Below are 26,097 nucleotides of genomic sequence, written 5' to 3' on the forward strand. Positions count from 1 at the left end.
GGGATGGTTGTTTGCTGCACGACAGGGACAAGTAATATACTAATAAGGATAAATCAAGATGCTATCTTCATAGTGCAGACACCGTGGTGTTTCTCAGACATGGTGTGTTTGCACGATATTGGAAGGATCTCTGCTGGAAGTCACCCATGGATCCCTGTGAGCCCTCAAGAATCAAAACTGAACTTTGAAACTCATGGGCACTATGAAGAATAAAGTTAATTCATTTCAAACAATAAACTATTGTCATTAAGTTTATCAAATTTATGAAGAGGTGCCATTTTAAAAAGTTCCATAGGAATTATAAAAGATTATTAATTGTAAAGGTGTGTCTTTTCCTTTTAAATAGATGCAACTTTTAAATTAATAAGATATAAATAAGATATCTTCTTATTTGAAAAAGGACATATTTGTAAGATTTTTATTCTACAAAGAAAGGAGTATTTTATATTTTTTATTGTATGGAGGGATAAGGAGCAACATTATGACTTTGTAATATAAATTCTATTATTTTATTTTTATAATAAAATAAAATGTTCTTTGTTTATTATTAAAGGCATGGAGATTTAAATTGCAGACGAATCATCCTTTGTAATTATTTTTTGGAATCTGTATACAAATTAAATGTCGGATAAGTGGACATGCAGTTAGCATTTGAAATTTGATTATCACAAATATTGTGAATATTAAGTTGTTTCTGTATCTGTGTCCAGTTTGTCTCCCTACCAGAGGAGTTAAAGTTCAATCTGGACTAATTTAAGATTACATATATATTTGATCTATTGCATCTTGATAATTTAATTGTTGGCAGGAAAGTGTGTAAAACATTATAAAGTTGTACGTGATAATTCATTGAAGTGGACTCTATTGACCAGATGAGCAGAGGCACTGGTCTTTTTATTATTGAAATTAGAAAATCTATAACTTCCTTCGTACAAGCATCAAATTAATTCTTATTCAATTATACAAAATGTTCAACCATTATCCAACATCTAGTTTCATTTTGATTGAGTTTGAGGACCTTGCCAATTGAAGAACTCCAAAGCTTAAATTCGCTCTAGAAAAGCTTTGAACCAAGTGATCAAGTTTGAGGAGAAAGTCTACCTGCCTAGGTGTAGCAGACCCTAAAGTGCAGGGGAATTGTTTCTGTTCGTTGGCCAGAACTGATTGAGAAGTCCTATCAGAGAAGTGGCAGGGTCTTGGATTTCCAATCTGTGGTTTTGGGAACCAATAGAGTGTATGGACTGGAGGGGTAGTGTTCGTATGGGTAGGAGCAGATGACCATATGGAGGAGGCTGATGCTTGTACGGGTGGAGAATGCTCATACAATTGAGGGTAGAGAGGTGTACAACAGTGAAATGGCAAACTGCATTGATGGAAGTGAGGGTAGAGAGAACATATGGTAAATAAGGAGGGTGGATTGTAAAGGAGGATTACCAAATGGATTGTAAAGTAGGAGGATGGACTGTCTGAAAGCGGGAGGACGTACGGTAAAGCAGGAGGATGGACTGTTTGAAAGCGGGAGGACGTACGGTAAAGCAGGAGGATGGATTGTATAGCAGGAGGACATATAGTAAGTAGGAAGATGTATTGTAAAGGAGTATGTACGGTAAAGTGGGAGGATGGATTTTTGAGTAAGAGGACATACGGTAGGCAAGAGGATGGATTGTAAGGAGGAGGATAGACAAGAGTCAAGCCGTCGGGACCATCCAATGTGACTATGCAATTATTTATAAACCACAAAATATCAAATATATAATCAATTTGTCACAACGCACAAGATGTACGCTGATCATATACGAACTATATTGATTCCAAAAACAATAATATCTACAAACAAGAATGGTGCTTTAATTTGCCAGATCCAAGCAAAGTAATACGAAGGATGGAATAGGGTGAGGGAATCCCATGGAAATCGTAATAGCCAAGTAGGGAAGGTCTTCCACTTCCGAAATGGCGAACAATACTAAACTCGAACAGGAACTTGCAGTACAAAGAAATAATCCAAATTGCATATCAAAAACATCCAACATGCCATACATAAATACCCCTTTGGTGAAAACTCCCAAGAGTTTACAAAAGAATGCCGACATGGCAAACACCTAGGGGTAATTAATCAAAATTGAGCCCCTTATTAATTAAATAAGTCCTTGTGATATTATTTAATTTTTATGACCATTTAATTAAATAATCTAATTATTACACTGAATTAGGTCATTGAATTTGGGGGTGTTATAGAAGGATATTTTGGAGCTCATTTGCAACATGTTGAATATTATTCAGTATTTTTCTTGCTAATAATAAAAATCTTGTCTGGTTTTGGAGATGGTTCATATCAGCCAGGATGAAAATCTTCTTTTGCAAATCCTCTTAGTGCATTTAGTTTGAGATTTTAGTAGTGTTTCTTCCAATGGATGATTTGTAGGCTGTTTTGGAGTTGTTAAAATACCTTGAATTGGGATGCCTATGCTGAGCTTTTTTTTGGGTATTTTGAAGCATTCATATTTGTGTATCCCTGATTCCTTGGGCATTGGGATTTATGTGGCTGACATATTGATTTTTGGCATTGTAACGTTTAGCTTGAGCCCTTGGTAAAAGTTAGGTTGTATGACTTGGGAGTTTTTTGGTTGTGGACTTCCAAGCTTCAGCACTGAAAAGAGAAAAGAAATTAGTTCCTTGTTGGTTGTGTGAGGCCTTGGTTGAGTATCAATAAATAAGTGTGTGTTCCCAGCATTCCTTTTTCAGCCATAGGCGGGGCGATTCAGCTGATAAATCATTGTACAATAAGGACACAGCACGAAAAGGATAAACTGTTAAATTTGTGGCATGCACAAAAAATTGAAATATTGGAGTCTTAAAGGGGACGTTGATTTATAGTCAAACAGCTATAAAAAACTTGTCCCGTTCATTGCTCAATTATGCAGGCTTGACTGTAATTAGATGATTTTGTTTGAAGGTTTTAATAACATCTATATAAACTTCATTCTGCTCATTAGACAAAATTGCTCTTATAACATTTTGTGAGCTTGCAAATCTGAAACTATAAAACAAGAAGTTGTATGTGCAAAGGCAGTCAATAGTGTTGCATGAATTCAGTTAATTACTACAGCAGTGCTCTGCATATCCTTTCTATGCAACGCAACTTAATTATTAATTAAGTATCAAACATGTTATAGAGGAAAAACTTACATTCCAGCAATACACCCAAAAACAAACAAAAAGTTTACAGAAGTTCTTTGCATATCCTTTCTATGCAATGTAATTATATAACCTAATTAATATCATGAATGAGGATCAAACAATTTGAATATATTATATAAAAAACTTACATATTGGTCTTACATAAAAAAAACAAACAGAAACTGTTTGAAAAATGCAAAAAATTAGTGCAGATCAGCAAAGGCCATTATATCAGTGTTTGGATTGTGATTGAATACAATCCATCAAATCTATATCCAAACACAGACAATCACATTCTAGGAGTAAATTTCAGGACTTAGTTCTGGCTAATATAACTTGATCACTGTATAGATTATTGGAATGCCAAAGTCTTTACTTCGAGAAACCATTTGTAATGATCATGCATCAGTTTCCCTAGTACGAGTGGTTTTCCTAAGTTCAATTTTTGGACTACTTCATCACATCAAGGTCCAAACACAACTTGAATCACATTCTAGAAGTAAATTTCAAGACTTAATTGTAGTTTTAACTGCTGTATAGTTTAGGTAGTTGTGTGATTTTTGATTTCAAGCTAATTGACCTTAGATTCCCTTTGTGGTGTTGAATATGAAGTCATCTTCGGCAGAATTATGGTTAATTGATGCAATTCCATCTTAACCTTATTTTTATGTGAAAGCATTTATTTTCCAACACTTTGTTTTGCATATTTTTATTTTTCATCAGTCATAAATAGCTATTTTGTCCTTATTATATATAATTCTATAACCTACTACATTTTTTGGGACTGTATTATTGAAATTAATTTTCCTTTGGATTTGTATTTAGAATTCTTATAATAACCCAGTTCTTTAATCTCTTATTTTTAGAAAGATTTATTGGAAAATTATCTTTGGACCACAACAGGTCGTGGCTTTCCAAAAAGGTTGATTTTGGGGAAGAGCAACATGATTCTAGGCTGGGAAGAGGGCATACCTTCAATGCTGAAGGGTGAGGTTGCCATGGTGAGTTCTATTGTGCTTTTTTTGAGTCTAGGGCACAGTTGTCATAAACTATAATGAAATTAGGTGTAAGCCTCATATTATGAAATTTGTAAGATAAAATTGAGGTGTAATAGGTTTAGAAAGAGTTATTTTTTTTAATCATGTGGTCTCAAGAAAACTCTGCATCTTTATGCCTATTTTTAGTGTTGAATAAAATGCAAAATATTATCAATAATAGCTCATGATTCCCCAAAGTTTCTAAATATTAAGTAGCTAGATAGTTTCTTATCTAGCAAATGCCTGTATAGTTTCAAAAAAGTTGCGTAGTTGACATAAATACGCAAGGATGAATTTTGATTACCAAGTCCTATAACCACCTCCTTTCCATTGGTTGAGGGACATGGGTACAGGAGGGATGGTCTCACAGCCCTCCCTTTTCCTTAGGGAAATCGAGCATGTGTAATGGAAACACTAGTTGATAAGGGTAGGTAACCTCATCATAGGGGCAATTAGGTGTACTCTTAAATTATGTAATTTTCGCTGGGTTATTCTCTCTAGATTTTAAAACTAAATGTTCAACACAAATTTTACCCAATAATTGCATGCAATTGATTTCCAATTTATCCAACAAAGTTACAAATACCCATCTGAAATATAGATTCTGAAATAATATTGCATTTAAATCTTCAGCAGAACAAAAACAAATAACACATAAATTACAAATAGATTGGTTAACTAGAAATAAGGAATTTTAAGCACAAGTAAGGCACCTGTAGGCATCTCCAACAGACAATAGGTTTCTGCTCATTGCCTCCAGGATCAAGGGTTTTCATCCTTAAACCTGCTGAAAGCTGAAGCTTCCAAATTCTCCAAGAGAATAGTGATCAAATCACAAAGCCAAGCATGCCTAAATGAATCTAGCACTCTTCATTTAAAGTCCAATACAGTGATTCTTCAGTTTCCATTTGCCTATCTCTCTGTCTTCTTTCCTTTTCCCTCTTTCTAAAATTAAAACGAATTTTTATTAAATTTCATCAAGCTTTAAATATGTCATTTTAATACTTTATGAAGTTTTCATTTAATTTTCTAATGTCCCCCAAAAATGACATTACAATCCTCTCTCCTTAGAGATTGCTTGTCCTCAAGCAATCATGAATCTGCATACCAATACCAAGATCCCATATAAAATTGCAAGTAGCTCTATAGTACATTTTGGAACAATTGAAATCAAAACCTGTCACTCTATGAAACAAAATGTTTGAATGCATCTCATTCATCAATAAGGTTCATGGATCCCATGACAACCTCAAAAACACTACTTCACCAATCTGTTGCGCAAATTTGATAATAACAACACTACGCCTTACGTTGTGAAGCAACTCATCATGATCCATAAGAAACAAAGCGCTCACCTTGTCAACACTTGGATCCCAAACCAATCTATCTGTCACACCATGGGAGTAGAAATAGATGTATTTCATTTTACCATCTTCTTGCATCACCCAACTGAATAAGTCCACCCAAAAGATGCCAAAAATAACACCACCACGCACAAAGATCAGCTCATTAGGCTACCAAATGTCGTTGCTGTAAAATATGCTAGCATTAAAAATGATGTTGAGGGTGTCACCATTGCCATGTATAAGGAAGATATCCACCTCATGTGCAAAATCCAACACGTAGTCATGCTCCACAATGCCCATGCGACTCACTAGTTGTTGTAGTCCATACCAAATCTAAAAGTGCAATCAAAAACCAAGTAGGGAAGCCACTAAAATTTGAAGAGTCAAAGAGGGAAAAATCACTAACCGATAAAATAACAACTGCCATATCATAAGAATTCAATGACAGATCAAGATGTGAGTTGTAGTAATCTTATGTATTCATCGAAGACAACTCTGGAATTTCTGATTCATTACAAGTGTCATCAATCAAATCAACATCTCCACCCGAGAAATGTCACCATCAAGTGAAATTTCAGAACTACCAGTTCGTGCTTATCATAACTCTCAAATGGAAAAATTGTTACCTGAAGATTATGTAAAGGGATGTTGTAATATCCCCTTCTCACTAGTGCACAAATTAAATGGATTTTGGCCTATCATCAAACCCTCGGAGGCCAAGGTCTTGAGGCGAGGGTCATGTGGGCAATTTCATTCTGTAACCACAATCTTCCTGCAAGTACAAACTTTATGCAGCTGCAGACTTGTTGCAGCCATGAACTTCCTATAGCCTATGATACTATTTGCAGTTTATATTAATTATATTTTAATACTACTTTAAAGTGCAATTAAATATTATTATGAAAAATGTTGAATCTTCTAGAAAGTGCAATCAAAAATTATTTTATTTCTTCTAGAAGGAGTCCAACCTCTTGGAGGAAAAGAAAAATTGGGAGGAAAGCCTCATGGTTGGATATTGAATGTGTTCCACCTACTTAGTTTGATAACATGTGGAGCCAAGGGTTTTTGCAATTTCCTACATTGGTCATTGGGAATGAACACTCCCATTGATTCATACAAATGAGGTGGTGAAAAATCCTTCAAAGGGTTGTAGTTAGTGGAGAAGACAAATTAGTCTTTTCATTGTGCCAAGTTTGTGTCCTAGGTCTAGATTTGTGGAGTAAGATTGAAGAAATAAGTCCGTTTGACAGATGTCAATCTCCGTGTGCAAATCAACCCAAAGGTCTTCAAGACGATGTACACAAATGTAGGATTTCCTGATTTTATATCATTCATGCCTCCCGAATCAAAGCAACCATGCACCATGAACTTATTCAAAGTAATCCTTTGCAATTCAAACTCCACGTCTTAGCCTTTGGTACTTTGTCTAGTGAATAACTACCAATCCTCAAAGGACTCTTTGATGAAATACCAACTCCTGGTCTATTCAAGGAAGACTAGTATGATTGTACCTCCATTAACTGCCTTGCTAACTTCATAATGATGATCTTATCGGTAGGATACCAAGGAAGAGTATATAACTCATTTCTGAAATAACCAACTCTCATGTATGTTAAGTTGGGAAACTTGAGGAACAGGCAACCATATTCATTCACTTTCGCCCAAGCCTCATCCAACACACGCTTCTTTGATAGTTCCTTGTTGAATGAGCACATATAATGCCTGAAGAAGGCATCTTGCACCCTCATGTAGTGCATGCGACTAGATCTCAAGGTGAGCTGATCAAAATACTCCCATACCAACACTTCATGTGGTAATCCTTGGTAGATAGGCCTGAGAAGCTACCCAGGGCAGCAGTAATGTACACTGGATATGAGTTCATATAGAAAGTCCCAGTTGAAGAGAGTTGGGACAACTGCTCTAATAACACATCAGTTATCATCTCTCCCCAAAAGATCTTTTGTTTTGAATGAACGATGACAGAGATGTACATGCACGACTCACAAACATTGGATTCTTTAAGTCTAGCAAAACGACTAAGCAAAGTGATGAGATCATTGATTCCTTCAATCTTTGAAGTTAAAACGACGGACTCCCTATAGCCATCTAACAAGATCTGGCCTCTTGTTTATCAACCAGTTTGCATTCACATACCTACTTCATTCTGCCATATCATTGTTCCATCTTTCCAAGGCCTTTTGTTTAGTGATGTGAGTCACTGACGGAGCAGGTGGAACTTGGAAGATTCGGTCAAGATTTTTTGGATCCAAACTGATGACGGTCTTCCCCTCTTGATCTCTAATTGTTCTTGATGGAACATCCATATTCTTGACATAGGCAAATATGAACATAGGCTCATGGGCAGCCAAAGGGAAAGTGGCTAGATGAATGTCACTTTTGTTTGATACACAACATATCACTTGTAGATGCATTATCTACTCTCTTTAATAAATCCTCAATATCCAAGTGTGAGATATCGGTGCCCTTGATGTTTTTTACAATAAGAAGTGACTTGTGAAAGAGGCATGGACTTGTGATACTGGTCATATTGGTACTTCAGTTTTCGTCACTCTTTACCTCCACTTCGAGTGATGCCCTCCGTGATGACTAGTTTGTGCATGCAAACAACTTTGACATGGAAATTCCACAATATAAATACATCTCCAAAAGGGGGATCTGTGATGTATTTTTGAGTGCTCAAGCATGAAGGATGAGATCTATGCATGGAATATAGTTGAAAGTTATTATGATAGTGAATGTGTGCAAAAGTTTGAGCTACAAGACATGCGTTTTTATGGTGGAATATCCAAAAACAGAATTTTGGAGTATGAAAGCATGTGTAGACAGAAATGGTGTTTATGGCAAATGTATGAGAGTGAATGGGAAGATGTTTACTAATAGTGAGACTTTGTATTTTCATCACAAGTAAAAGTGCAAACATATGCAAGCAACCACCATCACGAGTTTTTAAATCATGTGACAACAATATGTAAAATATGAATGGAGTGTATGCAAGCATGAAAGTGGGATTTTTGGACAAAAGCATGTGGTAAATGAGCGTTTTTTAAAAATCCCGATTGCATGTACAAGTAAGATGAAGTACTTGCACACGTGACTTGGAGAATTAGGATAGAAAATAGAAGCACATTATATACATTATGCAAATCTGATTGAATGAAAAGACTTGCATGAATAAGAGAACAAATATATACAACAATGCTCTATGAAAATGACAGAGAATCTTACAATTTTTCTCAAGAAGCAAGCGAAGAAGTCTTTTAGTCTCTTATGCAAAATCTGAAAATAAATCCAAAGAGATTTTTGAATTTAGAATGACTGCATGTTTGAGAGTTAAATAGACTTCAAATCTTGGCTGAATCTTTGCAAAATTTGAGTCAAAATTCATAGCTTGCCAATTGTAGGAAGTTGGACATTAAAAAACATCATTTTAACAACTGTTTTGACCAAGCAATATGCAATGCATATAAAAAATGGTGTCCAAAGGATTGCATGCAACTTGAAAAAGATTGTATACAAGCTGGAAATGATAAACAATGCTTTAAATCTTACCTTGAGTCAAAGATTTGAAGGTTTCATGAAGAAAATGCTCAAACACAAGGCATTTTGGGGCAAAAATGTGCCCTAAATGGGCTGTACTATGAGTGAAAAACTTCTTAAATCTGCACTTTTAAATAGCTTAGATGATCCTTGGGCAATTTCATGCAAAAAATACCCTATAGAGAGCAAAACCCATTGAGTATTGACTATGAAATTCGTGGTTCTTTGCTGTAAAATCTTATTTTTCTCAAAAACAGCCAAATTAGGTGGGTTTTAAAAAGTCAAAAACACATGCTTTTGTTTTAAAAATTGCCACCCTGTTATTTTATAAGGATCACTTGTAGATGTAATAGCACTGCCTTCTTGGAATGTGTTTTCCAAATGGCAATGATCTCTCTCTTATATTGAGGATGAGACACATCCCTTCATCGAACATGTCTCTTCATTATAATTTAATATAATAATTAATTATTTGACCACACACACACACACACAAATATATATATATATATAAAATATATATCTCATATATATATATATATATATATATATATATATATATATATATATAGTGAGTTTTATCTGACTGAAACTACACTACATTAACACTCCCTCTTAGTTAGGGAGGATAAACACATGATACATATTACACCATTGGAAATATTAGGAATGACAAATTTCAAGGATATCTTTGATCATAAGATATTCTCCATTTTGATATCATGAGAATTGGCCTTCAGAATATCAACATATGACATTCACCAAATATTGTGAGTAATGATATTAAGAGTAATGGCCTCCTAAATGTCAAGTCACATGACATTCACCAAGTACTCTTTGAGCAATGGCCTGCTGAATGTTGAGTTGTAAGATATTCACCAAGTACTATGAGTAATGGCCTCCAGAACATTAAGTTGCATGATATTCACCAAGCACTCTGTGTAACGGCCTTCTGAACATCAATTTGCATAACGTTCACCATCAACTCAAAATTGTTCATAAGGTATGTGCACACGCATTCTCATAATGCTTAGCATATGGACAACCATGGTTTGTTTAAAGAACTTAATCCATCATGCAAGTTATCATCTATAGTGATTTGTTTAGACATCATAAGATGTCCATCACAATAGAAGGCCATGGTCTATTTAAGTAACTTAATCCACCATGCAAGTTTACAATCTATAATGATTTGTTTCGAACATCATAAAATGTCTATCACAATAGAAGGTTAAGTAATTGAAAGATCATCACCTTTCAATAATTTCTATAGATACAAGTGATATTCATTTGGAAGTTGTCACTTCCTCCTGATGTACATAGGATGTAGGTCCATCAAGATCATAAAGTCACACACAAGGACTTTTGGACTCCCTTTGAATATTAATCATTTGAGTTCCTCATCCAAGGTTACTTTGAAGAAGTGTCAGACTCCCTCTTAATCTGATATCAATCCCCCTTTTCCAGCAGTAATATTCTCGGAGGAAAAGATCAAGACAAATAGCTCTTATAATAATACAAATTTCCTTTAATAATTATTCTCAATAATTATATTTTAATTGTAAGAACACTAGAAATTTGATTGAGTTCACAAGATATCAATTGTTATTAACATAGTTTTCATATATATATATATATATATTTATGAAATGAATGCCAGTACTAACCATACCATAAACCCACCTTTAATGGGCTGATTCTTGATTCCCCTAATGTCTTTGAATGTTGGCGAGGGTCCACCCTTTCTTATATTAGTCGGTAATGATATTCTTATATGGGTTCCTTAGTATTTTACTCTATTTTAATACTTGTCATGTCCTTCGTGACTACACTCCCCACATACCTTTCTAGTTCGGCAATCTCTTCTCCACATCATGTCCGTACTTTGTGGCTGTCCCTATCAACTTTCGTAGGTGGTGAGTGTGGCTCTTAGTTTGTGCGTGGGTCCTGAGTTCCTTAAGGAGTGTCTAAGATATCCAATACCCATGACACTTTACTCCACCATATGCTTCGTGTTATCATGTCCATCTTTGATATTGCCATGGATGCCACTTAAGGTACTTCTACTATCTGCTGTTTTTAATGGTGTTTGGTCTTTCTTATAAATTATGGCCAAGCTTTGTCTTCTTCATGACTCGATAAAAATTTTAGACCCTTTTGTTTGTCAGTTTGCATTGTCAAAATCCTTTGACGACGTGGCTTACCTCGATAAGGTAAACGAATGTGATAGAAAAGTTGGTCAACATGGTCGAAAGAACTTAAAACCTAGACTGAGAATTTTTAACTTGGGACTTGCAACGCCCTATACTGAATGCTAATATATTTTGATTGATGCATGTGCGTACCTCAATGGAAGTTTGTCTGGCCCTATACCTCATGCATAAGAATGGTTGCCTTCCCTTGTTTATCGTGAGCCAATTCACAATTAGAGTCCTATCATGTTAGCACCACACCCAACATCCCAATTGCATAGCAGTTTTTCCGCTTTGGCGCTGAGTGTGCTTTCATAAATAGAGTAAGGTAAAATGATCTCTTGCGGTTGGACTTTAAATAGTTGCTTCCTCCCTTGAACCTCGTGCACTCCTTGTCCAATAGAGAGTACGCCAAGGTGATCTCAAATCATTTGCCTTGTATCGGTTAATGATGACATGTGGAGAATGATGTCTTTTAATGCCTATTCTTATTCCTTATTTTCTATTCGATTTACATCTGCAATTAGGCTTGATACCATGTTAATTTATGAGGATCACTCACAGATATAATAGCACTGCCTTCTTGGTATCTGATTTCCAAATGGCAATGATCTCTCTTATATTGAGGATGAGACATGTCTCTTCATTATTATTTAATATAATAATTAATTATTTGACCACACACACACACACACACACACACATAGATATATCTAATAGAATATCTATCTATCTATCTATCTATCTATATAATGTATCTCATATATCTAAGATATATACATTAAGTATATATCTCATATATATATATATATTTAGTGAGTTTTGTCTGACTGAAACTACACTAACATTAACAACCCATGCTTGGTTAAACTAAAGTGCCTTTTAAAATGAACAAAGACACTTTTTGGACTCCAAATCATATGCTTTCTTGTCAAAAATTGCCACTTTATAAAAAAGCATGCAAATAGAGTGTATATGTGGTTTTAGAAGTAAAAAGCATATGCTTTTAAAGCAAAAATCGCCACATAAAGTGTGAACGGTTATGAAACAAGGAAGGACGCACCTAATGGACTCCAAAACATGTGCTTTTGGGTTTAAAATTGCCACTCATGTGCATTTACATGCAGATGTAAGTAATGTCGTGCTTTTTGAAGAAAAAACATGTGTTTTGAACTTTAAAAAGTCTATCATATGCATTAGCATATCAAAAAAGCCTCTATTGAAGAATTATTGATGTGTTTTTAGGGAGGAAAAACTCGTTTTTCAAAATGCATGTATATTTGCGTTCAAATTCCCCACCTATATGCATTTAAAACCTAACTCAAGTCAATAAACACATTAACAAACTTCTTAAGTGACATAACATGTGCTTTCGGGTTTAAATTTCCCACTTAAAATCACTTAAGTGATAAAATAACATGTCATTACCTAAAAAAGTCCACCTATATGCATTTAGGACTTATATTTATTGGTAGTGAGTTTTTAGTAGGTGTTTTGCAAGGTGATATATGCTAGCCCACCTTTATGCATTGTAAATGTCTCATGTAATTAAATATAATAAATAACTACAGTTTGTGAAAAAGTAACATGAAAATAGACTTAAAAAGGCTATTTTTCATAAAACATTATAAAACTATGGTCATGTCAACTTGAATGAGCTGAAATTTTAAAATGGATGTCAAAATCCACTTTAAATATTAAATATACTTTTTCGTGCAATTATCAATAAAAAACCCACTTTTGGAGGTTTTTTAATCACGATGCATTGTTGCCTTGAAAAACCCCACCTTTTCCTTCATAACTTCAGCTAGACAACTCCATTTGAGGCCTAAGTTAGCTTAAAACGAGCAAGATTGCTAGGGCTATTATCATAAGGCGAAAAGAAGACTCAAAACTATTTACAACAAAAATGAAAATGAACAAAAGACGTGAAAGTTTACCAAAAATCAAGCGTTTGTATTCAAAGAAGAGAAACTCTTTCTTACCAATAATTGGGAAGTACACTTGATGAAATCCTTCAAAAAAATGCATGAGTAAAGTCAAATAGTGCACAATTTAGGGATAATAAATTGCCTTAATGATGCTCTACCAATACGTTAAAACAAAGAGGCTATACCTACGAACTCATGAGAAAATTGCATAGTCCCAAATAAAGACGATGTCAACAAGCATTTCCCAAGAAAGAGGGAGAGGTAGATCCAAAGGGGAAATCAACAATACCTCTAGATTAAGAAACACTTAATGATTTGCATTGAAAGTTGTGTTTTTATTGCAAAGGGCCTTCTAACACAAACCATGACTATTCATTAAGGCCTAAGGAGAAGGTTAACCGTGTTATGTGGGCATTTTATTAGGATTCTGAATTTGGAATTTCAGATCAGATATTTGATCAAGAAAAGCCTGGGGTTGTAGGATTAGAGCATGAGGAAGAGAAGGCTGAAAGGGAAGAGAGTGTTTAGCTACATGAAGCACGTCTCACTAGCATATAGTGTGAGGGAGCCTTTAGGATGCATGAAGTTTTAATTGGGCAAAAGATCATTACTTCGCTTGACAAAAGAGCCACACATAACCTGATTGATGTTTGGTTGGTTGAGAGGCGCAACATACAAATAGAGGAATTTGAGGGTATAAAAGTAAAGGTTGCACAGGGCTACACCCTTAGGTGCGGTAGGAAGATTTCAGATCTGCCCATGCATTTGAAAACTTTGAGTTCAAGACAGATTTTTATGTGGTGAACTTGGGAGATACTGATATGTTATAGGGAATGACATGACTTCATGACATGGTGAGTTTACACTTAACTTTTGTGTCATGGGAATGAGATTTCAGATGGATGGGAAGACCCATGTGTTAAAGGCCCTTGGAGACACTAGCTACACGAAAATATCTTTCAGGAGGATGGAACGGTTCATGCATCATGACATGGATGAGTGGGCAGAAAAATGTGTTCTGATGTCAATACAAGAAGAATAGTAAACACCTTTTTATCATCTAGAGATACAGGAGTTGAGGATTAAGCATACTAAGGCATTCAGTGAGATTCCACCTGGAAGATCTCCAAATAGAGGGATAGAGCATTTCATAGAATTGGAGGAGGGTGCTAAGTCCGTGATAGTTACTTCCTACAAGCACCCCAAAAGGCACAACGAGAGATAGGAAAACAAATAAAGGAGCTCCTAGCTATGGGACACATCTGACTTAGTAAATCAACATTCACTTCAGCTGTAGTTTTGGTCAACAAAAAGGATGGTACCTTACATATGCGCATTGATTACAGGCTCTTAAACAAGAAGACCATTAAAAATCGATATCCAATTCCTAGAATTGATGAGTTGATAGATGACTTACATGGTGCCCAATATTTTTCCAAATTGTATCGAGGTCTATGTATCATCAAATATGTGTAAGGGAGCAAGATATTGGGAAGACAACATTCCATTGTCACTGTGGACATTTTGAGTATGTGGTTATGCCATTGGGCTAACCAATGAACTTGCTACATTTCAATCCACAATGAACAAATTATTTCATTTACAGCTGAGGTAGTTTGTGCTAGTTTTCTTTGATGACATTTTGGTGTACAACAAATCATGGAGGGAACATATTGCATGTCTTGATATAGTTTTGGGTATTCTTGCCAAAGAATCCTTGTATGCATAGGAATCCAAGTGTGAATTAGGTTTGTCAGAGCTTTTGTTCTTAGACCACATCATCAGTGCACAAGGAGTATGTATGGATCTAGACAAGGTCAGGGCAATCATTGAGTGGCCTATACTTGAGAACCTTTCACAACTTAGAGGATTTTTGGGCTTATGTGGCTTATATTGCAGATTTGTTAATGGATATTAATGACATGCAACACCACTTACGGATATAATCAAGAAGGGAGCTTTCATCTAGACTCAAGAAGCACAAGATTGTTTTGAGATGTTCAAACATCTCATGACTACTTGTCTAATAGTTGCATTACTAGATTTCTCCAACCCGTTGACCTACAATGTGATGCTTTAGGTGAGGGAATTGGTGCAGTTCTTATGTAGGACAAACATCCGATTGCATTTTAAGAATTTTAGATCTAACTGTGAAAGTTTAGTGGCTTAGTCCATCTTTAGATTCCTTCTTAAAGATGATTGAGCTTAGTCACGAAGTCTTCTTTTAGATTCCTTGAGTGAAGATGGCTTAAGATCAATAGTTGAGGGTGATGAGATCAAGCATACTATTCTTATTAGTGTTGTGAGATGCAACCATCTAGTAGTGGGACTAGCAAGCTTTGTTTGAGCCAACTAATTCAAATTTAAAATAGGTTTAAGTGGAGTTATGGTGTAGGAGCAACTTTGATGTTCCTCAGCATCTTCTCCAAATTTTGGTGTGATAGTTGGTCTTAGGATGTATAACATGTTAGAAATGTAATGAAGTCAATTCATGTTGGTTTGAAGTCATTTGTGTATGTTGTTTTCACATAAGGCTATGCGAGCCACTTGGTCAAATTGGGTCAATGACAGTCAAAGGTCAGTTCATAAAATTTGGTCATGTGATGATATATTATGGCTTTGTACGTCATTGAGACCCATCATGGTTGGATGGGTCTTTGCTTTGTTGGGTTGGAAATTGCAAGAAATGTTGCAAAATTGCAAAATGCAACTTTTGCAATTTCTTGTCAACTTGTGAAGGTGAACAGTCACCTTTTCCTTTCCTCGTGGAGATGCCTTCATGGAAGGTGAAAGGACATCTGCCACACTCATAGATTTTTGGGAGAAGCAATTTGAAGAGGTCAATGAAGATTTGGGATTGGGACTTCGGTGGGATTCCACACTGTTACAGCCTGTAAGTCGTTACTTTGTTTTGCACAACACTCTTATTTTCTTAATTGTTGATGGGATGTGTATAAGGATGTTTTGCGTTGCACTTGGTGTAGATTGATAACACATTACTTGTGATTTAGTAGGTTCATTGTACTCTGATCAGATTTAATCCAAACTGTGATAGTAGGACTGTTAAGTCGGGTTTAGTCTTCTTGGGCTATCTCTCACCTTGACCCACTGTAACTATTGTGTTCCACAGAGAAAGGGGAGATAGTCCTATGTACTATAAGTATCTGCATTCAAAACCTTTGTTCCCCACCTTAGTCATACTAAATTCTGTTATGTAAGCTAGGCATTTGTATATGCGACTAGAGAGGGTTTGAGAGTAAATGTTGCAGAAGGTTGGTAATGGCATTGGTCCATTGTAGTAGCTTCATTTGAACATATGGAGTGTGTCCATATTTGGAACATTCAAGTTTGGCAAGTGGGTATTGTTCTAGAAGTGCTCTGAAGCCTTAAATCCTTAAATCTAGGGTTTTGTGGTTTGGCAACCTAGAAGTGGGTTGGAGCCCTAGTTCTTTGGAATCTTTTAGATCTCTGAAATGGGTGTCTGGATATCAGTTTTGTCCCTGAGGTGTTTTGGGAAGATTTAGAGTTATAGCCCAAAAACACATTTTGGAGGCCTAATTATTTTAGGTCTATTTTAGGCCTGTTTTAGATTCTCTTTGTGGGTATTTGTAGTGAAGTTTGCAACCTCATATATGGATGATTCTAAATAGGATGGGTTGTCTAAAGCCTCGAGGGGGTGCTTGTGTGATAGACTTGGAAGGTGAAGAGTCCAATCAGGGTTTGGTGAAGCTTTGGGTGTGGTTGCAGGAATAGGTGAGTTAGTTGTGATAGGTGGACAATTGGGGAACCTATACTTGAATTACCTAATTGCCTCAACCATTGGTGGGACTATGGAACTAATCCGGTTTTGGAGCTTACCAAAGTTATTGTGACCTTACCTTGTCAAAGAGCTATTCTAGTTGCATCAGGTTTGCAATGTAATCCCCCATTTTTATGCTATGTTGTTCTGTAAGTGTTGACTAGTTTCTAGGGTTTCTCTCTAGGTGAGTTGGGAGGACTCCAACTTTCTTGGAGACCTTGGTTTAGGTTTTATCTTGGCATCTTGTGGTGGTTTGGAGCTCAGTTGGTATACATGTTTGCAATAGCACTTTTCTAGCATTTTTGGCCTTCTAGGTTTCTCCACAATTCTTGGGTGCATTGCTGTTTTCAGTAAATGCTTGTTTTGGCATCCCAAACAGCATTCTTCAGCGTTAGACTCTTCATGGCATGATCAATTTCAGTTTTTGGCGCCTTGGTGGCATTTTCAACGTGGATGTAATTATTCAAATTATTACACTAAAGTTGATTTTATAGCATTCACTTTAGTGTTTTAACTTACTCACCTTAAGGGGGCATGCAAGGGAAGTATGGACTTGAACATAAGTTGATTTTATATTCTGAAAGGCCTTTAGAGGGAAATGAGTTCTTTTGAATTTTAAATTGCTTGCTTTTCCCTCCAACTCTGTACAAGGAGCATTTAGGTTCTTGTTTGTATTAGTCAAAGAAATGCAGAAGATGGGTGTTGCCTGAATGAACAAAAGTTCATGCAAGATTTGATTGAAGATGAAAATTCTCATCAAAGATATCTAGTTTTGGTGGTGAACTGTGAAAGTTCCTCTGTACTTGGTAGAGTGATTCCACACAGGAATCATCTTGGATTCTCACAATTTATAGTTCAAGGCTTCCAAACTAAGGAAGATTTCCATGGATAGTATACATTCCATGTTGTTTTGATGATTGTTTGCAAAGATTTTGTGTAGAAATGACATTGGATTTGTGTTGAGTTTTCTATTCATTCAAATTTGAAGGTTTTCCATTTGCTCTAGTAGGGCTGTACCAACTTTATATGCATCGGAAGTATAGTTTCAAGATTTGTAGTCCTGAAAATTGTTGCAAATGGTTTGCTGTTGCTGGGAAAACTGTTTATGTCTAATTTCCAAGCGACGTGTAGCTTCCGTAATTTCTTAGGAGGATAGAATAGCTAAGACAGGCTCTACAGGATCAATTTCAGCATGGCATCAGGGTTTGGGATATCTAATGTTAACTTTGCAGTTTTATTTCCTTCGTTAGAGGCATCACCTTGATCTTATGGGAATTAGCTAGAGGTTTTCATGATGAGCATATGGTATAATATGAAGCTGGAATTTATTGAAGGTGCTGCTATGGCTATTTTAATTACCTACAACAGTGTGTTTGATTGAAAACTATTTTACACTTAGGTTTGGTTTATTCCGTATGGTTGAAGGCTTTATGAGAAAATTGGTTGGCACAGACTTGATGTTTGGTGTGTTTTATGAGGCTTTATTGACTGGTTGACCATTTTTGTCAATGCCGATACTTGCAAGGTGTGACAGAGCGCCCTCAGAGACCTGATAACTTTCTTTATACACCAATTTGAAGGTGCACAGTGGTGTTGGATAATTTCTTAGCGATAATGGTGACCTCCGGGTGATATCTTATTCCTTTTGGCATTGATTCGCAGGGTAGACTTTGTTATTTTGGACCTATTACAGTAGGGTTTTGAACTGCAGGACATTATCCTCTGACCTTGACAGTGCTGGCTTTGGAAGGAATACTTAAGAGGTCTATCACTACAGCTGGGAGGCTTGTTATTTTGTTCTTTTTGGAATATAAATTAAAAATATTAGCAACAAAAATAAAATAATAATTTTATATACACATTCATTGTATTATTAAAATGTGTTGTTTTACAGTATCAAATATTCAACATAGTTAGTTTTGGCATAATAACTTTTATTGAACAGATATATATATATTATAGGCATTTGTTTCCGTTTGCAGTTAAGAATAAAATCAGAGTTCCACTATGGTGACGAGAACTGTCCAGTTGAAGTTCCTGAAGATTATCCAGTGAGCGAAGAGCTACTTTTTGAGATTGAACTGCTAGACTTCTTTAAGGTCAAGGTATGAATCTAAAATTTTCTGGTGCATTGTGTTTGCATGAATTTTTAAGTAGATGATTTGATGCCTCATCATTGCTGACTTTCCATGAAGAGAGGAACATGCTAGTATGGGTATCTTTATTGTAAGTTCAGATAATAATTTATTGCAAATATATGTTAATAGCTCTTTGTTCCCTGGACTTGAAATTACATTTATTGAGCAACTGCATATCCGTATTTGAGCACTGCACTTTGAGAAACACATTACATAAAGAAAGAGGACAGAAATTCAAATTGTGTTATTGTCTCTCAGTGACTGGACTTGGTCAGCTGGACTTCAAAGTACAACCAATGCTTATTGCATATAGCACTTAAAACTAGTTCCGACCCTGAAAACAATAGAAGGGAAAATGTTACAATATACGAGTAAATAGAGGATAATAAAAACTAGGAGAATAGATGCAATGCATAATCCTAAGAAGAAGTAGAGGTGGTTGATCAAGAATGACTACTGAACCATCTTGATAGAGAGAGTTTGGAAAATTATAAAGCTATAGACATACTGGGTGAGCTTAACTCCTAATGTTGGTGGCAACTGCCAAGTGTGTTCCTTATGGTCGGTTTTAAAGATGACAATGGCTCATGTGTGACTTTACTCCAACAAGAAGCCCATGGCACATGCAAATTGAACTTTATGCTTTTAAGTCACTTTATCTGTGTGTAAGAAAAATAAATATGTTCCTAAGGCATAGAGGGTGCTACAGGTGGGAAAAATCTTTTGAGTAATCGTGAAGTTGTCCCTCATAGAAGCCAGATGAATCATGAAACACTTATATTTCAAGGCAGAATACACTTGCTTGAACTTGACACCATCTTATCATTTACTAATTATTTATGACATATTCAGTTGTACTTGTTTTAACCATAGTTGGTAGGAGGTTACCACATATTCAAGTCAAATCAGGTTTAAATTGTAATTTCTTATAGACTGAACTCCAAGAAAAATTAAAACTGCAAGTCAAGTCGAATCAGATAAAAAATGAAATTGACCTTTATGCTTCCAAGTCACTTTAATTGTATGTAAGAAAAATAAATATGTTCTAGGTTATAGTGGGGGTTACAGTGTGGAAAAATAATTTTTTAACTAATCACGAAGTTAACCTCATAGAGACCAGATGAGTCATGAAACACTCATCTTCCAATGCAGAACACTACATGAACTTGGCATCATCCAATCATTTTCTAGTCAATTATGGCATAGTCAGTTGCTCTTGTTATAACCATATTTGGTAGGATGGTCTGACATATTCATTTAAATCAGGTTCAAACTGCAGTTCTCTCTAGACTGGACTTTAAGAAAATATCTTAATTTTTTTGTCTCATGATTACTAAATCAAATGGCATGATAACCGTTTTAAAATTATTTTAATTACTATTTGTCAGTCAATTGATGACCCAATTTCAACAATACATTGAAGTTCTTTAGTTACCATGACAGAAATCAAGGAGAAGAGTACAGAAATACCAGTTTCACCAGCTGGGTTGATCATATCTGGCCTTTGGCTTTAAGATTAATCTAGCTCAGTTTTAATATTTGAATGCATATTAATTTTTTTTACTATATTCTAAGTTTTGTGATGGTGTTAATCACTTTGGAGGATTGTTTTTGCTTCTTCCCCTTCTTTAAGCTCGACCTAGTGGCTCTTCAACTTCCCTTTATGTCTTTCATCTTCTTCCTCTTTTGTCCCCTTTTGATCTCCTTTTTAATATTAAAATGTCTTAAAATAATCTGCTTTAAGCTTCAATTAATTCACTTCAAAATTCATTGATGCATCGGGCTAAAATTCTCTGATGTCCCAAAAAGGGAAAACTTTTATATATTTTTTTTCTTCACATTTTAATTTTTTTTACTTTCTTTTAATGTCATGAAAATTAATGACTCGTATATTGAAGTAATAAAAATGGACCCTATTCTAAACATAATGATACAACTTGACCCCATAATATTTTTATTAGACTTTTTGACTGACATAAATATTCATTTAAGAACTAACACAACATTTTGAAACACCAAACAAACAATTAACAATACTGAACTCGGAGTACAAAAAAATTTAATTTTAATCTGAAAGTTATTATTAGACACTATCTATAAATGTAGATGGTTGTTCAATAGACAAATTAATCACCCAGTCTTCTTTACCTTACACTTAACATTTGGAATATTTTGAATTTGGGTCTTGACGATCTCCTTAAAAGTTCTCCATTGGGTTACAATTTATTAATGAGCTGCCATCTCTGTAAAACTCCTTAATATTATACTCTTAGCATCTATTCAACCCCACCATGAAGCACCCCATAGTAGGATGAATTTGGAACCTGTAAGAAAATTTTGACTGGCTTACAAATTCGAAAATAATTTTCATCAACTTGACATAGTCTGCAACAGAATCAGAGATAAAAAAAAAATTCCCACTCTCAAAGCTGCCCAAACATATTATACATGACAGTGTGGACTTTATAATCATTTGGCAACTCCTTTCTCATCCATTGTGTTAATGTTTGTGGCCTTTATGACAAAGATCAACAATAAATAATTAAATATGCAAATGTAAGCCAAGAGTGGCTACATATTTAATGGCAATATAATAATAATATGAAATATATTATTTTATTATATGTTAATTCAGTTAAATGGGAAAGCTTAATTGGTCCCATTTGAAGTGTCATGTCTTTTGGAAGACGCAACTCTTCATCTTATATATATATATATATATATTATATGTGTTGGGTGGTGAATAAGGAACACACCAAAAGATAATGTGTAGGTAATTATTCACCATTCTCTACCTTAAAATCTGAAAACTTAACATGGTATTAGTATGGGTTCCTTCGTGAGAAGCTTAACCGCTTGAAGGTAGATCCATTCAGATTCATGGGCAGAATTGAACATAAGGAGATGTTCACAGAAGTACAAAGGAGTAGATCATATGGAAGATTCTTGAATGTACTGAACTCCACGGCAACAATCTGATTCGATACATTTCCATCTGTTGCATGTTGTTGGTAAACATTGTGTAGCCGATGGGGTGGTGTCATTGGTAGATTTTGTACTTTGTAGCGGACGTCGTCGGTAAATAGTTTGTAGCGGACATATTATGTAGCCAACGGACTCCTTCGGGAAGGTTCGGCGGAAAGTATTTATACCTCGTCTGGGTACATTGTAAATCATCTTATCACCAGTTATGTAATCTGTTGGCATATGCGAATAAAGGAGTACTTCTGTTCGTGTTCATTATCTATGTGTGTTAATCCATTAATCTATACGGTAAACATTTGGCGCCGTTGCCCTATGAACCTGGAAGGTGGGAGGAATGAAGATTAATGCCAAATCAGCTTAACAAGGATTGAAATAAGGTCAAGGGCAAAGATGGAATCTGTACTGCGCAAGAAAATTTAATTTTGGCACAACAGGCCGAGTGCCGAAGGAGATTTCAGAAGATTGCTGACGGAAACAGGAGCATTGAAGAATTGTTGGAGGAGACTCGACAGTGGGTGGAATTTGTGGAGGAAGCAAGGGAGGAGTTTTTGAATTTGTATTCGTCGAGGGAAGAGAATCCAGACGGAAGAAAATCGACTCGCACGGCTCGGAGTGCCGAGGGAGCACGAGTGTGGAGTGAACTCAGTGTGGAGATTTTAGAAGATTGTTGACGGAAATAGGAGCGTTGAAGAATTGTTTGAGGAGACTTGACAGTGGGTGGAATTGGTGGAGGAAGCAAGGGAGGAGTTTTTGAATTTGTATTCATCGAGGGAAGAGAATTCAGACGGAAGAAAATCGACTCGCATGGCTCGGAGTGCCGAGGGAGCATGAGTGTGGAGTGAACTCTTCGTTTGGGATACACTTCCGCAGGGGACAACTTTAGAAGATCCTTCTTCACCAAGGTTCGCAGTTGTTGAGTCTGCCGTTGTGGGATTGCAGATCGCCGGTGTGGGAGAACAGTCCGCCGGTGTGAGAGTACAGTCCGCTGGTGTGGGATTGCAGATCACAGGTGTGGGAGAACAGTTCGCCGGTGTGGGAGTGCAAAGTCACGGTGTGGTAGTGAACAGCGGTGGTGTTGCAAGACCGAACAACACCCGTGCACAAAATCTAGTAGTGATGGCAGGACCAAAGGAAAAGTTGCCGAAATTCGATGGTGATGGTACGGCCGACCCGATCCGACATTGCAAGACATGCGAGACGATTTGGAGGGCAAATGGCATAACAAATACAAACGAATGGGTCTGGTAGTTTTCGGCAACCCTACGGTGTTTTGCAATTGATTGGTTCGCCAATGCAGATCTCTAGAACTTAACCACTTGGGATGACCTTAAGAAGGAGTTTACAGCAGAATTTCAACTACTCCACGACGACAACGAAATTGTAGCAGAAATATACAATAGGAAGCAAGGGAAGAATGAAATTGTCCGCGTCTACGCTAGGAAATTAAAAGATTTGATAAGTAAAATAGAAAATAAGCTGGTGGACGGATTGCAAAAAAGATGGTTCGTGGAAGGCCTACGCCCGAAGTTGCGAAAGAAGATGAAAATTGTGCCACTGTCATCATACACAGAAGCATACAATAGAGCGATGAACTTGGAAAGCGAGTAGAGGACGAGAAAGAAGAAGAAGAGTAATTCCTCCGACTCAGATGACGACGCGTCCTCGGGAGAGGATAGCAGTAATGATGAAAACAATAGCAAGAAGGTCTGCGCCCTACAAAAGGACATGATCCGCATGATGAAGGAGTTTAAAAACATGTAGAAGGAGACCAAGGGAAGTGAGCTGTGGTGCATGGAGTGTAAGATGGATGGTCATACCAAAGGGTCCTGTCCAAAGAACCAATTCTGCGACATCTGCCAGATCATGGGACATTCCACAAAAGAATGCCCCTTCAACATGAAAACCAGAGGACCTCAACAAGTGCTCTTGACATAGGTAGCTTCAACGTCTGGAGGGAATGGAAATGCAAACATTGATGGTGCCACTTCGGGTGGATACAAAAATAATAGTAGAGGGCAAATCAACAACAACAATGTGAACAATAACAATAATAATGGGAGCCGAAGTCGAATCCAATATGATGCAAATGGACGGCCGATCGTTCAATGTCGAGCATGTAATTTGTGGGGTCATTTTGCGTGGGATTGTACAACGGCAAACATAGGGGGATCCTCAGACATGTTTTCATAGACACAATAGTTGACAGAGGGTCAGGCGTAAATGTCTTACTTGAGGGCACCTGGAGGAAGCTGGGACAATTGACACTATGGCCACCTACATTCTAGACGTTGACAGCGGACCAACAAGGCATTAAACCTCTTGGCATTCTGATGGCACAACCGGTGACGATTGGCACACAACCATTCCTGGTTGACTTTGTTGTGATCCCGCTAAAGAGAAAAGGATACGATGCCATTCTGGGCTTTGGCTGGCTTATTCAAGCTAGGGTTAAACATGACTGGAAGAAAAACACTTTATCACTTGAAAGCAAAGGGAGAAAATTCGTCATTGATTTGCACATCCAGATGGTGGGGGAAGAAGCTTTGAACTTAGATTTTGAAGTAGAAGATGAAGGGAGGCAGCGTATGGAACCAGATCAGGAGGAAGTCCTGTGGTTGGAAGGAGGATCAACAAACGACGATTTGGATTCTGTCAACGGTCTTTACCACTGGCAGATAGAGGATATGAACTCTTTCCAAGCTGTAATATGTTAAGGGTGGATGAAGGTGAGAAAGAAGAGGGAAATGAATGTTCGAAGGAATATAGAGAAGTGGAAGAAAGAAAGGCGGTTACGGCTGAAGCTGAAGGGAAGAACATATAGTATGAACCTAGAAAAAGGAAAGATCCCACAGTACGATTGCGCAGAAAGAAAAGGTTACGATGAACCATTGATCTATTAGAAGGGTGCCGGCAGCAGGGAAAACACATTGTACGGTTTGCACAGGAAATAAAGAGAACATGCTCAATAAAAACTTCAGCAATACAGAGTGAAGGTTCTAAAATCAAGAATATAGTTGACGTGGTAGCCAATGGAATTCATGGTACGCAGCATGGAAAGTCTGAGGGAAAGGTTATATAATCTGAACAAACTCGAGGAGAAGCAATTGCAAGCACAATGGGCCACTGATCAAGATAATGAGGATTGTCCATTGGTTGTGCCGGACTCCATAAAGAGGCATTCAAAGAAGCGGTCGCCCAAAGTTCGACTCCGAGGGAGGGATATGGGGGATTCTTCTAAGGGGGATTCAAAAGGAGCCCTTTTTAGACAAAGTATCTCTTCAATTATTGGGAAGAAGTGCTTTAGAGCTCAATCTGTGGTTCAATGTGCTTTGAAAAGATAGGTGACGGGGATCACTCAAGTGTATGATTACATTTAGATGCCGGATAAGATCATGCAGGTGTCTGGAAAGAAAGTTTCGCCAAGAAGAAGAAAAAAAGAGCAGAAGTGGTCTCGCGGATTGAGTGTCTTGAGGATAGGGTGTCCCGTGGACACTACCTGAGTGTCTCGCGGTCACATGGCCGTGGACACGGGTCCGCTTACACCTTTGCCACGAAGGGTGACCCACGGGTTGCTTTTTATCCCCATGGCATATCTTTTTTTCTTCCGCGGACAACATAGTATCCCCGCAGATGCTAGATTGTTTTTGTTTTAACCTCCCGCAAGATAATTTTTCTACTCCTTTAAATCTCGAGTCCATTTCTACCTTGGATTAGTGGTTGTGGTTTTTAGCGAGAGTTTGGAAGTTCCTCTTTCATGTGAGATCTCCCGCGACTTTCATTCTTACAAAAAAAATAAAAAATAAAAATGCAAGTAGTTGCTAGAAAGAGTATGGGATCAAAAGAAAATTATGAAAATGATGTTTTGTGTGGCTTTGGAAGTGCTAATTTGGTCTTGGTGGCGAGGGGTGCTGTCCCTCGACTCCGCTGGGGGCGT

The 26,097-nt window shown here is 36.7% G+C and overlaps 1 protein-coding gene across 1 annotated transcript in view; it reads left to right on the forward strand.

The window, feature by feature from the left end:
- PAS1 (FKBP-type peptidyl-prolyl cis-trans isomerase family protein) overlaps nucleotides 1–26,097 on the forward strand; it is a 324,212-nt gene that overhangs the window by 33,033 nt on the left and 265,082 nt on the right. The window contains exons 4-5 of the mRNA XM_089825670.1: nucleotides 4,081–4,178; nucleotides 19,023–19,145. Coding sequence (XP_089681796.1) covers nucleotides 4,081–4,178; nucleotides 19,023–19,145 — 221 coding nt within the window. The remainder of the gene's footprint in view (nucleotides 1–4,080; nucleotides 4,179–19,022; nucleotides 19,146–26,097) is intronic.

This window comes from Cupressus sempervirens, chromosome 4 (assembly GCF_028749045.1).
Source record: "Cupressus sempervirens isolate cs-2001-9-10 chromosome 4, ASM2874904v1, whole genome shotgun sequence".
In the NCBI taxonomy this organism is placed as follows: Eukaryota; Viridiplantae; Streptophyta; class Pinopsida; order Cupressales; family Cupressaceae; genus Cupressus; species Cupressus sempervirens.